Genomic DNA, 14036 nt, shown 5'->3' with positions numbered 1-14036 from the left:
TCTTTCTATCCCTAATTTTTCTTTCGACATTTTCTTTCCCCCATTCTTACCTCTTCCTTCAAACTCATCCAATAGAGTTTGATGAGAGGCTATTTCGCAAGATTCTTTCTTGGTGAACATAGCTGTTCCGATCAACGAGTTGGATGGAAGAAAATCTGAATCCCTATTACTCTGTGATTCATTGATTTCTCAAAATGACAAACAGATCCTCCTATTGCAGAGGTCGTGGAGCTACATTGGCTTGCTCTCATTGCAATAAGCAAGGCCACACAGAAGATGTATGCTATAAGAAGCATGGGTACTCCTCCCACTTCTACCAATGGCAGCAACATAACACCACCATCAATCACGTGATCACTGAGGGGCATGATGATATACTCAGTGACAAACAATTCCAGCTCAATTGTCTCCAAGAGAACATTGGAATATCAAGATCTGGATTCACTCCAGAGCAAAGATTTGCCTTGTTAGAGTTGATCAAAGACAAAAGTGTGCAGCAACAACCTCATAATGCAAATCAAATTTTGACTAATTCTATTCACACTTCCACTCCAGGTAAAACCATTACATTACATTTTAATGCGAGAATTATGAGCATTATCACTCCAAAATCTGCACTATGGATCATTGATTCCGGTGCAACAGATCATGTGACTTTTGATTTAAAAGATTTTGCAAGTTTTCAAAATATTGATCCAATCAATGTGATATTGCCAAATGGAACCAAAACTGTTAGCACCATCATTGGCACAATCACATTCTCTAAAAATTTTTTTCTCAAAAATGTTTTATACATTCCTTCTTTTGATTTTAAATTGATATCTGTGTCAAATTTAACCTCAAACTTACATTGTCAATTGTTAATCAATGATAAGTGTTGTGAGATACAAGATAGATCCACATCAAAAATGATTGGCATTGCTGAGTGTATAGAAGGGTTATATACAATGAGTAGAGAACCAGAATTCTCTCATTTTCCCCCTCTTCCAACAAAGCAAGCTTCATTGGCGGTAACTACTACTACTACTCATCCCACCACACCTTCACACAGTGAGCACAACAACATTTGGCATCTTAGATTAGGACACATACCCATGCATAAATTGATTTTTCTGAAGAAGTATTATCCTTTTATAGATAGTATTGCTTCAAAATTTCCTTGTGATTCATGTCATTTTGCAAAACAAAAGAAATTATCTTTTAATCTTAGTACAACTAAAATAAAAGATTGTTTTGATTTAGTTCATATGGATATCTGGGGTCCTATTTCTGTCCCTTCCAATGAAGGACATAGGTATTTTTTGACTGTGGTGGATGGTAAGAGCAAATTCACTTGGATTTTTTTTATGAAAACCAAATCTGAAGCATCACAATTGGTTATTAATTTTGTGAATTTTGTCAGAGTACATTTTGAAAAACAAGTTAAGTGTATAAGGACCGACAATGGGCCAGAATTCACTCTAAAATCCTTTTTTGCATCAACTGGAATTTTACACCAAACTTCTTGTGTAGAAACACCAGAGCAAAACGGGATTGTAGAGAGAAAACACCAGCATATTTTAGGTGTTGCTAGAGCACTGCTATTTCAATCAGGAATTCCACATTGTTTTTGGCAATACGCAGTTGCTCACGCCATTCACCTAATTAATAGGTTGCCCAGCACTAACCTGAATAATGCTAGTCCTTATAAGCTTTTGTATGGCAACTTACCTGACCTTTCATATGTAAGAGTATTTGGTTCTCTTGCATATGCCTCCACATTAACAAATTCAAGAACAAAATTAGACCCAAGAGCAAGAAAAACAGTTTTTCTTGGTTTTAAATTAGGAACAAAGGGTTTTCGACTTATTGATTTAAAATCAAAGGAAATTTTCATATCCAGAAATGTAATTTTTTATGAAACTCATTTTCCATTTTTACATTTCACTAGCACTGACATTTTTGTAGTGCCCATTCGTACTCCACAATGCATTGATCTTTTTCAATATGATACACCATCCACACATCATTTGCAATCACCCACACATACCACACTCATAGATTCAAATGAACATTTCTCAAGCTCAATGCACTCACCAATTTCCTCACACACCATTGCACCCATTACCACACCACACACTAATAATGCACCTGCATCACAACACTCTGACATCACACATGACTGCATTACTAGAAAGTCTGAAAGAGTCAAGAAACCGCCTGCTTATTTGAAGGACTATCATTGTATGACAACCCACACAGCTCACTCTAGCAATGTTTCCAACTCTAACTCTTTATATCCTATCTCACAACACTTGTCATATGATAAACTAAGCCCGAAATATAAGTCACTTTCTCTAGCCATCACCTCAAATCAAGAACCTAGCACTTATGAGGAAGCGGCTGCACATGAATGTTGGAGAAAGGCAATACAAGATGAATTGACAGCTCTAGATCAGAACAGAACTTGGTGTCTCACTGAACTCCCAAAAGACAAGAAGGCTGTGGGTTGCAAATGGGTTTTTCGGGTAAAATTCAATCCCGATGGCACCATAGAAAGGCACAAAGCGAGGCTAGTTGCAAAAGGATTCACTCAAGTGCAAGGAGTAGATTATGGTGATACTTTTAGTCCAGTTGTCAAAATGACTACCCTACGAGTAATGTTAGCATTAGCAGCGGCAAAGAAATGGCATTTGAAACAGCTGGATGTCAACACTGCCTTCCTTCATGGAGATTTAGACAAAGAAGTTTATATGAAGATACCACCCGGTTTGGCTGTGTCACAACCAGGTTTGGTTTGTAAATTGCAAAAATCTCTATATGGGCTTAAGCAAGCAAGCAGGCAATGGAACATTAAGCTCACTCAGACTCTTGTGGATGCTGGTTATGAGCAGTTTTTTGATGATCATTCACTCTTCATTAAGAAACAATCTCAAAGCTTTACTGCCATTCTAGTATATGTTGATGACTTGGTTTTAACCGGGAATGACATTGGTGAAATCAATTCCATCAAGCAAGATTTGGATGACAAATTCAAAATAAAGGATCTTGGTGATCTCAAATACTTCTTGGGAATGGAAGTAGCACGCTCTAACTCTGGAATTCACATTTATCAGCGGAAGTACACCATGAACCTTCTCAGAGATTTTGGTTATCTAGATTGCAAGCCTCTCTCTACTCCATTTGATTATAGTCAGAAACTTTCAAAGGAATCAAGTACCATTTTAACAGACAACACTGTTTACAGACAGCTCATCGGCCGACTCCTTTACCTCACAAATACTAGACCCGATATCTCTTATGCTGTGGGACGTTTGAGCCAATTTTTGGACTGTGCAACAACTTCTCACCTACAGGCTGCTTTTCGTGTACTCCGATATTTAAAAGGCCGACCTGCAACTGGTCTCTTCTTCTCCTCTACTTCTAATCTGCATCTCACTGGATTTGCCGATGCTGACTAGGCTACCTGTGCCGATACTCGTCGCTCCATTTCCGGTTATTGCTTCATGCTTGGGAACTCGCTCATTAGCTGGAAGAGTAAAAAGCAAACCACAGTTGCCAAGTCCTCTGCAGAAGCTGAATATAGGTCTCTTGCTGTTGCCACTTGTGAAGCTAGTTGGTTATCTTTCTTAATGGATTTCATTGGCTTGCCGCTTCAAAAGTCTATCACTCTATTTTGTGACAACCAGTCAGCCATTCACATTGCCAATAATCCCATTTTTCATGAAAGAACTAAACACATTGAAGTGGACTGCCACATTGTTCGTGAAAAGCATTTGTCTGGTCTCATTCATCTTATACCAGTTCGTTCCAAGGATCAACTTGCTGATTTTCTTACCAAAGCTCTGCCACCGGGTCCTTTTATTGCCAATGTTTCCAAGTTAGGATTGTTAGATTTACACAATTCTAGCTTGCGGGAGGGTGTTACCTAGATTATTTCTTTATCAATAATAGGTTTACCATTGTAATTATTTTTTAGTGAGTACATAAAAAAAGTACATAGTATATAAGGTGTAATAACTCAACAAATATTTTCTAAGGGAGATTTTTCATTCTCTCCAACAATGAGAAGAACCTATCTCTCTCCCTCTCTTAATCCCTTCTGATTCATCAAACCATCAACATCACAGCTTGAACAGCTTAGGGCATGAGATTTTCTTCAAAATAGAAAATAAAAAAATTTAGAAAAATAAAAAATATTGTGAATATTATAAATATTTTATAAAAAATAAATTAAAATTACAAGCTATCATTATAGATAAATACTATCGCAAATTAATATTATAACATATTAAAAATACAAAGTAACATTAAAGATTAATATTATTAATTATTTTTTAATTTAATATATAAAAAATTTTGGTATTCAGTTGGATTGGCTTTTCAGTTTTTGCAAAAACTGAATCCGATACTCGATCGAAATAAAAAACGGATCTAATAAGATTATGAAAAATGCTAATTATCCTTTCAAGTTTTAGTTTTTAGTCGATTTTTTTTATTCAAATAATATTATTTAATTAATTTAAATATACATTTTTATAGAAAACTACTTATTTTTTATGAAAAGTTACTTATTTTTTAGTTTTTTTTAAATTAAATAATAGACAATTTTAAAAAAATACTTAATTATACTTAAGATTATACTCAATTATCTGTTGGCTACTAGAATTAACTAAATTGGATCGATTTGGTTTTTCATCGGGTAATCGAGTTATTCGGACTCACTTACATCCCTATTCCATACCTATATATATATTCATTGGAATATTTTTTTTGTTACTATTATTTTTAGTATTTTCAATCAATTTATAATTATTCATTGGAATATATTATTGTGCTCTTCCCTTTGTGTGAGAGGTTATGTATATATGGTATATAAAGGTTTTCAAGTGTTTTAAAAATATTAGTAGTTCAGTACGTAGTTTTAATTAGTAATTTTTATTATAAAATATATATAATTGAGATTCACGGTTAGAGATATGGAATACTAATTTTTTTTTAGAATATGAATATGTTTGGAATATTTAAATTTTTTTATATTATATATATTTAATAGTAGTGGAAATATATTACATGTATAATTTTAGTTACTAAATTAATCGTTTGTATAGAATAAATATTAAAATATAAAATATATATTAAAAATAAAAATAATATGTATTTATATATAGATATGATAGTTAATGTAGTGACTTATTTTTTATATTAACATAATATTTTTTTGTAGAGATATTGAAAATACTTTGATTGATTTTTGATTTGTTTAGTATTTATTCTCTTATCTCCTTTTTTCACTACTACCCCTAAGAGAACCTTTTCATAAGCTATCAATACTGTGACGAACAAAATCATAAACAATAAAAAATAAATAAATTTTTTGTCAACTGTCTTTTAATTTATATTAAGAGAAAGATATGTTGAAAAAGTTAACATGAATTTATTATATCTAAAATTATATAATTATTTTAGCGATAATTAATAAATATTAAATAAAATAATTTTTTATAATTTGAGCTGATTTTTATTATTTTTTAAGTATTATTGTGTAAATTAAATACATAATTATTTACCAAATTAAAAAAGAATACATAGTTAAATTTTATTGAAACAACAAAAACAATAATACTTGGCACCTGTTATTTTAGAGTGGGTATCACAGAATTTTTTTACCTTTTGTTTTCAGAATCTATATAATTATGTTAAATTATATTATTTAACACATAGTAGCATTGATCTTTTTTATTCTTTAAAACTTTCACGTGAAAAACAATCCATTTGCTTCCTTTAAAAAGTTGTCCACGGATGACGAGTCACACCTCAGTCACATGCATGGTTATTGTTATTCATTATTGCTATCTAGGGGTTGTACACTTGTACTCATTTAATATTAAAAAAGGTACTTAATTATAATTATATGGTTTCAACTTTCAACCGTACTTCGAATTTTGAAAGATTTAACAATGCAATTGTTATGCTACCGATGTAAAATAATTTAGAGAAAATGATAAATATGTCTTTAACTTTTTGTTCTGTAGATATTTTTGTTTTTGATCATTGAAAAATATTTTTAAGTTCTTGACCTTCATAAAATTTGAACAGATCAATCTTGGACGGAGGTATTTAGACGGAGGGACTGATTCGTCTAAATTTTGTGAAAGTCAGAAACTTAAAAGTATTTTTCAATGATCAGAAATAAAAATATCTGTGGGATAAAAAATCAAGGATCTATTTATCTTTTTTTTTATAATTTTATACTATTATTTATTATTAGGGAGTCAAAATAAGTTGTCAAACTAGACTTACTCTTAACAAATTAAGTTTGTAATATAGTTAATTAACTTAAATTTAATTTATAGTCTGTTATAATATTTTTTTAAGTATTAAACCTGATTTATTATTTAATTTGGCTTGATTTAAAATCTGTTGAAAGACCTAATAAATTATTTTAACAAAAATAAAAAATTTAAATATTTAAAAAAATGTTTTTAATAAAAATTACATATATGTAATATATTAAACTTAATATTTATAAAAATATTTAAACTTTTAAGAAATCAATAAAAATCTAAAAATCAATTAAATTTGTCTTAATTAAAAAATTTATTTTTTATTAGTATAAATTTAGTTTTATTTTTTTAGATAATTTTATTAATATTCTGAACATTATTTACATAACTTGCCAGTCTGGTAAATAGAGTATACCGATGCGTTGGCGACTTGGCGTGGTAACTTGATAATTATATTTCAAAGATTATTATTATATCTTTATTTGAAATATAAATGCCAAATCTAGAATAGGATAATGCAAAAGAATGAAAACGTTTGAACTTTTTGGCACGAGGGCGGCTTCGGCATTCGATGGTTCTATTTTTGTTTTCTGATGATAAGGGGTGTGCGTTTTTTCCTATTAGGTTATTCAGAGACTCAGGGAGAGCTTAGGTATTTTAAAATGAAAAATACTACATCATTAAAATTTATTATTTTTAATTATTATTTAATTATTAATTTAATTTTATTAGTCTAATTTTTTAATTTAATAATTTTTATGTTTTTATTTTATATATTTAATGACTAACTGATAATTAAAAATAATAAATTTTGATAACTTTTTAATATTTATCTTTTAAAATTTAAATAAATATATTTTTTAATATATATTATCTCGATTCATTAAATTTATTGATCAAATGGGGATATTTTAAAGTCCGATTTCTCTTTTTTTTCCAATTGATCTATTAACCGTTTGAAAACTATTTTTAAATATTAAATTACTATTATAAGAATATAAAATATTAAAATAATTAAATATTCACATATTTTATGTTAAAATCACCCGAAAAAAAAATTAGCCACAGCTTGACACTAAAACTATTGTACATCATATATTATAAGATTTAGAAAAAGTTTAGAGAGTTATTAACATAAGTTAACTTAAATTAATTTTTGTATTCTAATTTTAAAATTTTAAAAATTACGATAGTAGAAGTTTTTTTTAAATAATAGACTTCTTATTTTTCAATTAATTAACTTAATTATACTTTTAATTAATTTTTTAACAAAATCATAATATTTAATATCAATCGACCTACCTAGTGAGACATATTGAAAAAGAAAACCCTCAAACAAACTTTTTTATTTATATATATTTTTAATAATAATTATGTTAAATGTATAGAAAAATTAATTATTAAAATTAATAAACAGAATAAAATATATATATTATAATATAAAATATATATTAAAAATAATTAAATTATATATTTATATATAAATATATAATAATTAATTTTAATAATTAATTTTTATATACAAATAATATTATTAAATTCAGTAGACCGAATCTAAATTAGTTCAGACACGTTTTGAAAATTTTGCACGTGATTTGAATTCCTGAAACGCAAATCGGCTGGAATTTTATATTTATAAATAAAATAAATATTTTATTTAACAATGTGCGTATTAATAAGTGAATTTATATTTTACGCTTTACGGGGTTTATTTTGCATAATGGAAAGTTGTCACTTGTCAGCTCATGAATTTGGTTTATGGTAAATAATTAGTTTGATTGAGTCTAACCAATGTAGTTATAATAATTTATTATTTTTTTAGTAGTTAGTAATGGATTTCATGAGTTGGTGGATTGTGTTTTGGGTCATTTTTAATTTTTTTGTGAAAAATTGGTGGTAGCGACAAAATTATTGAGCTTGGAGGAATATTAATGGGCTTCGGACATAGGTTAGCACAACATTTAAAATAGGTATAAAAGTTGTGATGTATTGCACAGAAAAAAATAATATGTGACCTTAATATTAGAAAAGAAAAAAAAAAAAGAAGAAATGTGTTGATGTGACTGTGAGAAAATTTTTCGTTAGTTTACCTCGGCGACTTGCTGAGGTTGAGCAGGTGTAGGAATGGGAAGAGTTGATTCTGAGGTTCAAGTGAGAGAAAAAAATAATTTATAATAATATTTTTTGAATCTTGAATCACTTAAAATTTTTAATAATTGGATTAAAACTAAAATTTTTAGTAATTTTTTTAATATATATAACAAACTATCCATCAAAAAATTATTTTTTATCTTGTATCTTATAAACTATGAAAAAAAATATTAGAAACATAAATATTTAAATTTATAAAATACTTATGAAATACTATTTTTAGCCAAAAGGTATTCAATTAAAAATTTAACAAATATAAAGTAATAGTAAACTAAATAAATAAAAAATTACCTCATTTTACAAAAATGATGCATAAATATATAATTACTTAAACTCGAAGCTCAGCTTAAAAGTTTCGAACTTCTTATATTATAACTTGCAAACTTCTCTATCAATTTATACAAATACAAAAAAAAAGTGTTACGGCCTGGCCCAAGAAAGAAATTGGGCCGACCCGACCCGATCACCACCCGACCTCAACGGTCAGGTGACCCGAACATATCCGGCCCGCGCATCCTTCCGGTACAGCTGGCCACCACAGCTGTACAAGGAAGCTTCGAAGAAGGTGGGTTCTGCCCTCCTGGGATCCACACCTGACATGTTATATAAGGGAAGGGTCCTACCCTCCCCCAAGGTACGTCACACATTCCATCTAACATATTCCTCACCTGCATACTAGCTGACTAGAGCGTCGGAGTGTCTTTGAAGGTGGCACCCCCTCTTTCCTTCCACAACGAGAGCTCGGCTACCCAGCAGATCCGAACCCAGCACAACCACGATTGAAGCGTTCTCACCCCCTCAAATGTCCACCCGAATTGTCCGGTAACCGCCCAACCGAACATTGGCGCCGTCTGTGGGGACACTGTTATGGAAGTTGTGCCGGGCCTTGGAGACCAAGGCCGAGCAGCCGGCGCAGAGGCGGCAGCCTCTGTCGCTTCACCGGGAGGACGACGAAGGTCCCCCGGCAACGCATCGAACCGCGCACAAGGACGCGAGAGACGCGACCTTTCGGAGGAACTGACGGTGACAGCGCCCGAATAATACAGGAGCTACGCCACAGAGTCCAGAATCTGGAACGACAACTAGCCGATCAGGAGCACGATCGACGAACCACCGATCCTACTTACTCCCCGTCCCCAGAGAGCCGGGAGAGAGATTTCCACCGGAGTCACCCCGGAATGCCTCCGCTTCCAGAACGGAAGCGGAAAGCACCCGAGAAGACTCTCCCATCCCGAGAAGAAGAAACGACACAATCATCTACTCCCGAGGCAAGGAAACGCACCACACAGGGCGAGATCGCGAAGGCGAAGAAGGAAGGCCTGTGAGGACGCGGCAACCCGTGATAATGGGCACCACCCCGTTCCATCGGTCCATCCTTGAGGTCCGGTTGCCGAAGCACTTCGACAAACCAACGGACATGAGGTACAATGGAACCCAAGACCCTCTGGAACACCTCACGGCTTTTGAGGCTAGAATGAATCTGGAGGGAGTAGGGGACGAGGTGAGGTGCCGGGCCTTCTCGGTCACCCTAGCCGGACCTGCGATCCGATGGTTTAACGGCCTCCCGCAGGGATCCATCTATGGATTTTCGGACATCAGCCGTGCCTTCTTGGCTCAGTTCACAACACGAATAGCAATGGCAAAACACCCGATCAACCTGCTCGGGATAACCCAAAGACCCGGGGAGCCGACCAGAAAATACCTGGATCGCTTTAACGACGAATGCTTGAAAATTGACGGCCTAACCGACTCGGTGGCCAGCCTTTGCCTGACGAACGGCCTCCTGAACGAGGACTTCCGAAAACACCTTACCACGAAACCGGTTTGGACGATGCACGAGATCCAAACGGTAGCTAAGGAATACATAAATGACGAAGAAGTCAGCCAGGTCGTGGCCGCCAATAAACGGCACTCCGGCTACAATCAACCTCGGCAATAGGGTAATGGAGCGAGACACAAAGAACAAGCCAAAGAGGGAGGGCCGACCAAGGCACACAGACCGTTTCCCCGGATCGGGAAGTTCACCAACTACACTCCACTCACTCTCCCCATCGTGGAAGTTTACCAGCAAATAGCCGAGAAAGGGATCTTGTCGAAGCCCCGACCACTCAAGGACCGTACGGGGGGAAACAAGAGCCTCTACTGTGACTACCACAAAGGCTATGGACACCAAACACAGGACTGCTTTGACTTGAGGGATGCATTAGAGCTAGCAATAAGAGATGGAAAACTCTCTGAATTCTCCCATCTCATACGGGAGCCGAGGAGACGGCAACGCGACCAAGACAGCGAGGAGGCCAAGACCCGAGCGGCAAAGCGGCGACAAGAGCCAGAAGACAAAGACCACGGTCTCACTGTGATAAACGTAGTAACCGCCAAAAACACCGCGCCGAGGTCTAGGTCAGCTCACAAGAAAGAAGCCAAAATCCTGGCGGTCTCCTTCGCCCCAATGCGAAGCTCCAAGAAGCCCCCATCCGTCTCCTTTGGCCCAGAAGACCAATGGTTCGACGAGGCACCCGAAAACCCACCTATGGTCATCAGGGCCAGGGTGGGAACCGGCCTCGTCAAACGGATCCTTGTCGACACGGGGGCAGACTCGAACATCATGTTCCGCAATGTGTTTGACGCTCTAGGATTAAGGGACACCGACCTATCATCGCACCAACACGGGGTCATCGGATTAGGCGACCACTTCATCAGGCCAGACGGAGTAATATCCCTGCCGATCTCTATGGGACAGGCACAGGGCTGAAGATCGGCAATGGCCGAATTCATGGTTCTCCGAGATTCCACAGCCTACAACATCATTTTAGGGAGAAAGACGATCAATGATGTTGAAGCGATAATCAACACGAAGCTTCTAGTCATGAAGTTTGTTACCGACGATGGGTCCGTAGGGTCCATAAGGGGAGATCTGGAAACGGCAGTTGCTTGCGACAATGCCAGCCTGTCCTTAAGGAAGAAATCTAAGGAAGCGTCGGGGGTATTCTTAGCTGACCTAGACGCCAGGGTAGACGACAAACCCAGACCGGAACCAGAAGGGGACCTGGAAAAGTTCAGGGTCGGTGACACGAAGAAAAAATTTACGTTCGTCAACAGGAACCTTCCACATGAATTGAATGAGCCCTTGGTAGAAATGATCAGGGCCAATGGGGATTTGTTTGCCTGGACACCGGCCGACATGCCGGGCATAGATCCCGAAATTATGTCACACCACCTGGCCGTCAAGTTGGATGCGCGCCCGGTAGCCCAACGGAGACAAAAGATGTCGCGGAAGAGGGCAGAGGAGGTGGCCAGGCAGACGGCCAGTCTCCTAGAAGCAGGTTTCATACGAGAACTAGACTACTCGACATGGCTCTCGAATGTAGTTCTAGTAAAAAAGCACAGCGGCAAATGGAGAATGTGCGTAGACTACTCCGACCTTAACAAAGCATGCCTAAAAGATTGTTTTCCCCTCCCTAACATAGATGCACTCGTCGACACTGCGGCAGGCTACCGTTATCTGAGCTTCATGGACGCCGACTCTGGCTACAATCAGATACCGATGCACTGTGCCGACGAGGACAAGACAGCGTTTATAACGCCGGGAGGAACCTTCTGTTATAAGGTGATGCCATTCGGGCTAAAAAACGCAGGAGCAACATACCAGAGGCTGATGAACAAGATATTCCACGACCTCATAGGCAAGACTGTGGAAGTCTATGTGGACGACATCCTCGCAAAGACAACGCGACCTGATGACCTCCTGAATGACTTGGCAAATGTATTCGCCTCTCTCCAACAACACGGCATGAGGCTCAATCCCCTCAAATGTGCCTTTGCTATGGAAGCTGGAAAGTTCCTAGGATTCATGATAACCCAAAGAGGGGTAGAAGCTAACCCGGAGAAATGCCAAGCGATACTCCAGATGAAAAGCCCAGGTTGTATAAAGGACGTCCAGAGATTGGCAGGATGACTGACCTCGTTATCCCGTTTTCTCGGAGCCTCGGCAGCAAAGGCCTTGCCTTTCTTTAACCTCATGAAGAAAGGGATAGCGTTCGAGTGGACGCCCGCGTGCGAGGAAGCTTTTAAACATTTCAAGGAAATCATGGCGGCACCCCCAATTCTCGGAAAGCCAAAGGACGGGGAGCCACTGTACCTATACCTCGCCATAATAGGAGAAGCCCTTGTCGAGGTTCTGGTAAGAGAAGAAGGGAGGGCTCAACAACTGGTCTATTTCATGAGCAGAGCCCTACAAAGGGCAGAACTAAGGTACAGCAAACTGGAAAAGCTAGCTCTAGCACTCTTGACTTCTTCACGGAGGTTAAAACAATACTTCCAAAGTCACAGGATCGTCGTAAGAACGAACCAATGGATCCGACAAGTGCTCCAAAAACCCGACCTGGCGGGAATGATGATGACTTGGTCCATCGAACTTTCCCAATATGACATACGGTATGAGCCCCGACAAGCAATCAAGGCGCAAGCAATGGCAGATTTTCTAGTAGAAGTAACGGGAGATCCAACCGAAGAAACGAGCGCATGGTGGAAGCTCCACGTGGACGGAGCCTCCCACCAGACCTCTGGGGGCGCCGGGATCATCCTGGAAAGCCCGGCTGGAGTCGTATACGAGCAGTCGATCAGGTTCGAATTTTCCGTCTCAAACAACCAGGCAGAATACGAAGCCCTCATAGGGGGATTAACCCTAGCAACGGAAGTCAGAGCAACAAGGCTGGAAATAAGCAGCGATTCGCAGGTCGTCACCTCCCAGGTAAACGGGAGCTATCAAGCCAGAGACTCGTTATTACAAAGTACTTGGAAAAAGTCAAGGATCTGAGCCAAAAGTTTGAGGAGGTCACGGTCCACCACGTGCCCAGAGAAAGGAACACACGGGCAGATCTCCTCTCAAAACTGGCCAGCACTAAACCGGGAGAAGGTAACCGGTCTCTCATCCAAGGTATGACGAGGGAGTCGGCGGTCACCCTGCATCTATCAAGGCTAGGTCCTTCATGGCTAGACCCCATCACCAGCTTCTTAGAAAATGGCAAACTCCCCGACGACGAAAAGGATGCCGCGAAACTGAGAAGGGAAGCGGCCAAGTACGCAGTCATTCAAGGACAGCGATTCAAGAAAGGGCTCAACCAGCCCCTACTAAATAGTTAGTTTGATTGAGTCTAGCCAATGCAGTTATAATAATTTATTATTTTTTTTAGTAGTTAGTAATGGGCTTCATGAGTTGGTGGATTGTGTTTTGGGTCATTTTTAATTTTTTTGTGAAAAATTGGTGGTAGCGACAAAATTATTGAGTTTGGAGGAGTATTAATGGGTTTCGGACATAGGTTAGCATAGCATTTAAAATAGGTATAAAAGTTGTGATGTATTGCACAGAAAAAATAATATGTGACCTTAATATTAGAAAAGAAAAAAAAAAGAAGAGATGTGTTGATGTAACTGTGAGAAAATTTTTCATTAGTTTACCTCGGTGACTTGCTGAAGTTGAACAGGTGTAGGAAAGGGAAAAGTTGATTCTGAGGTTCAAGTAAGAGAAAAAAATAATTTATAATAATATTTTTTGAATCTTGAATCACTTAAAATTTTTAATAATTGGATTAAAACTAAAATTTTTAGTAATTTTTTTAA

At 36.9% G+C, this 14036-nt stretch overlaps 1 protein-coding gene across 1 annotated transcript; it reads left to right on the top strand.

The window, feature by feature from the left end:
* The first annotated feature begins 9762 nt into the window (after positions 1-9762).
* LOC112783208 (uncharacterized) lies at positions 9763-11056 on the top strand. Its single transcript, XM_025826025.1, has 3 exons — positions 9763-10266; positions 10357-10965; positions 11051-11056. The coding sequence occupies exons 1-3, from the start codon at positions 9763-9765 to the stop codon at positions 11054-11056; spliced, it is 1119 nt and encodes a 372-aa protein (XP_025681810.1).
* Positions 11057-14036: the final 2980 nt, after the last annotated feature.

The sequence above is a fragment of the Arachis hypogaea genome, chromosome 13 (assembly GCF_003086295.3).
Source record: "Arachis hypogaea cultivar Tifrunner chromosome 13, arahy.Tifrunner.gnm2.J5K5, whole genome shotgun sequence".
Classification (NCBI taxonomy): Eukaryota; Viridiplantae; Streptophyta; class Magnoliopsida; order Fabales; family Fabaceae; genus Arachis; species Arachis hypogaea.
The sequence above is the reverse complement of the archived record's forward strand: the minus strand, read 5'-3'. Positions and strand labels throughout refer to the sequence as shown.

Coding starts and splice junctions, on each gene's coding strand:
- LOC112783208 (XM_025826025.1), top strand. CDS start 9,763: ATGGGCACCACCCCGTTCCATCGGTCCATCCTTGAGGTCCGGTTGCCG. Junction 10,267..10,356: donor CGATGCACGAGATCCAAACG/GTAGCTAAGGAA, acceptor CCTCGGCAATAG/GGTAATGGAGCGAGACACAA.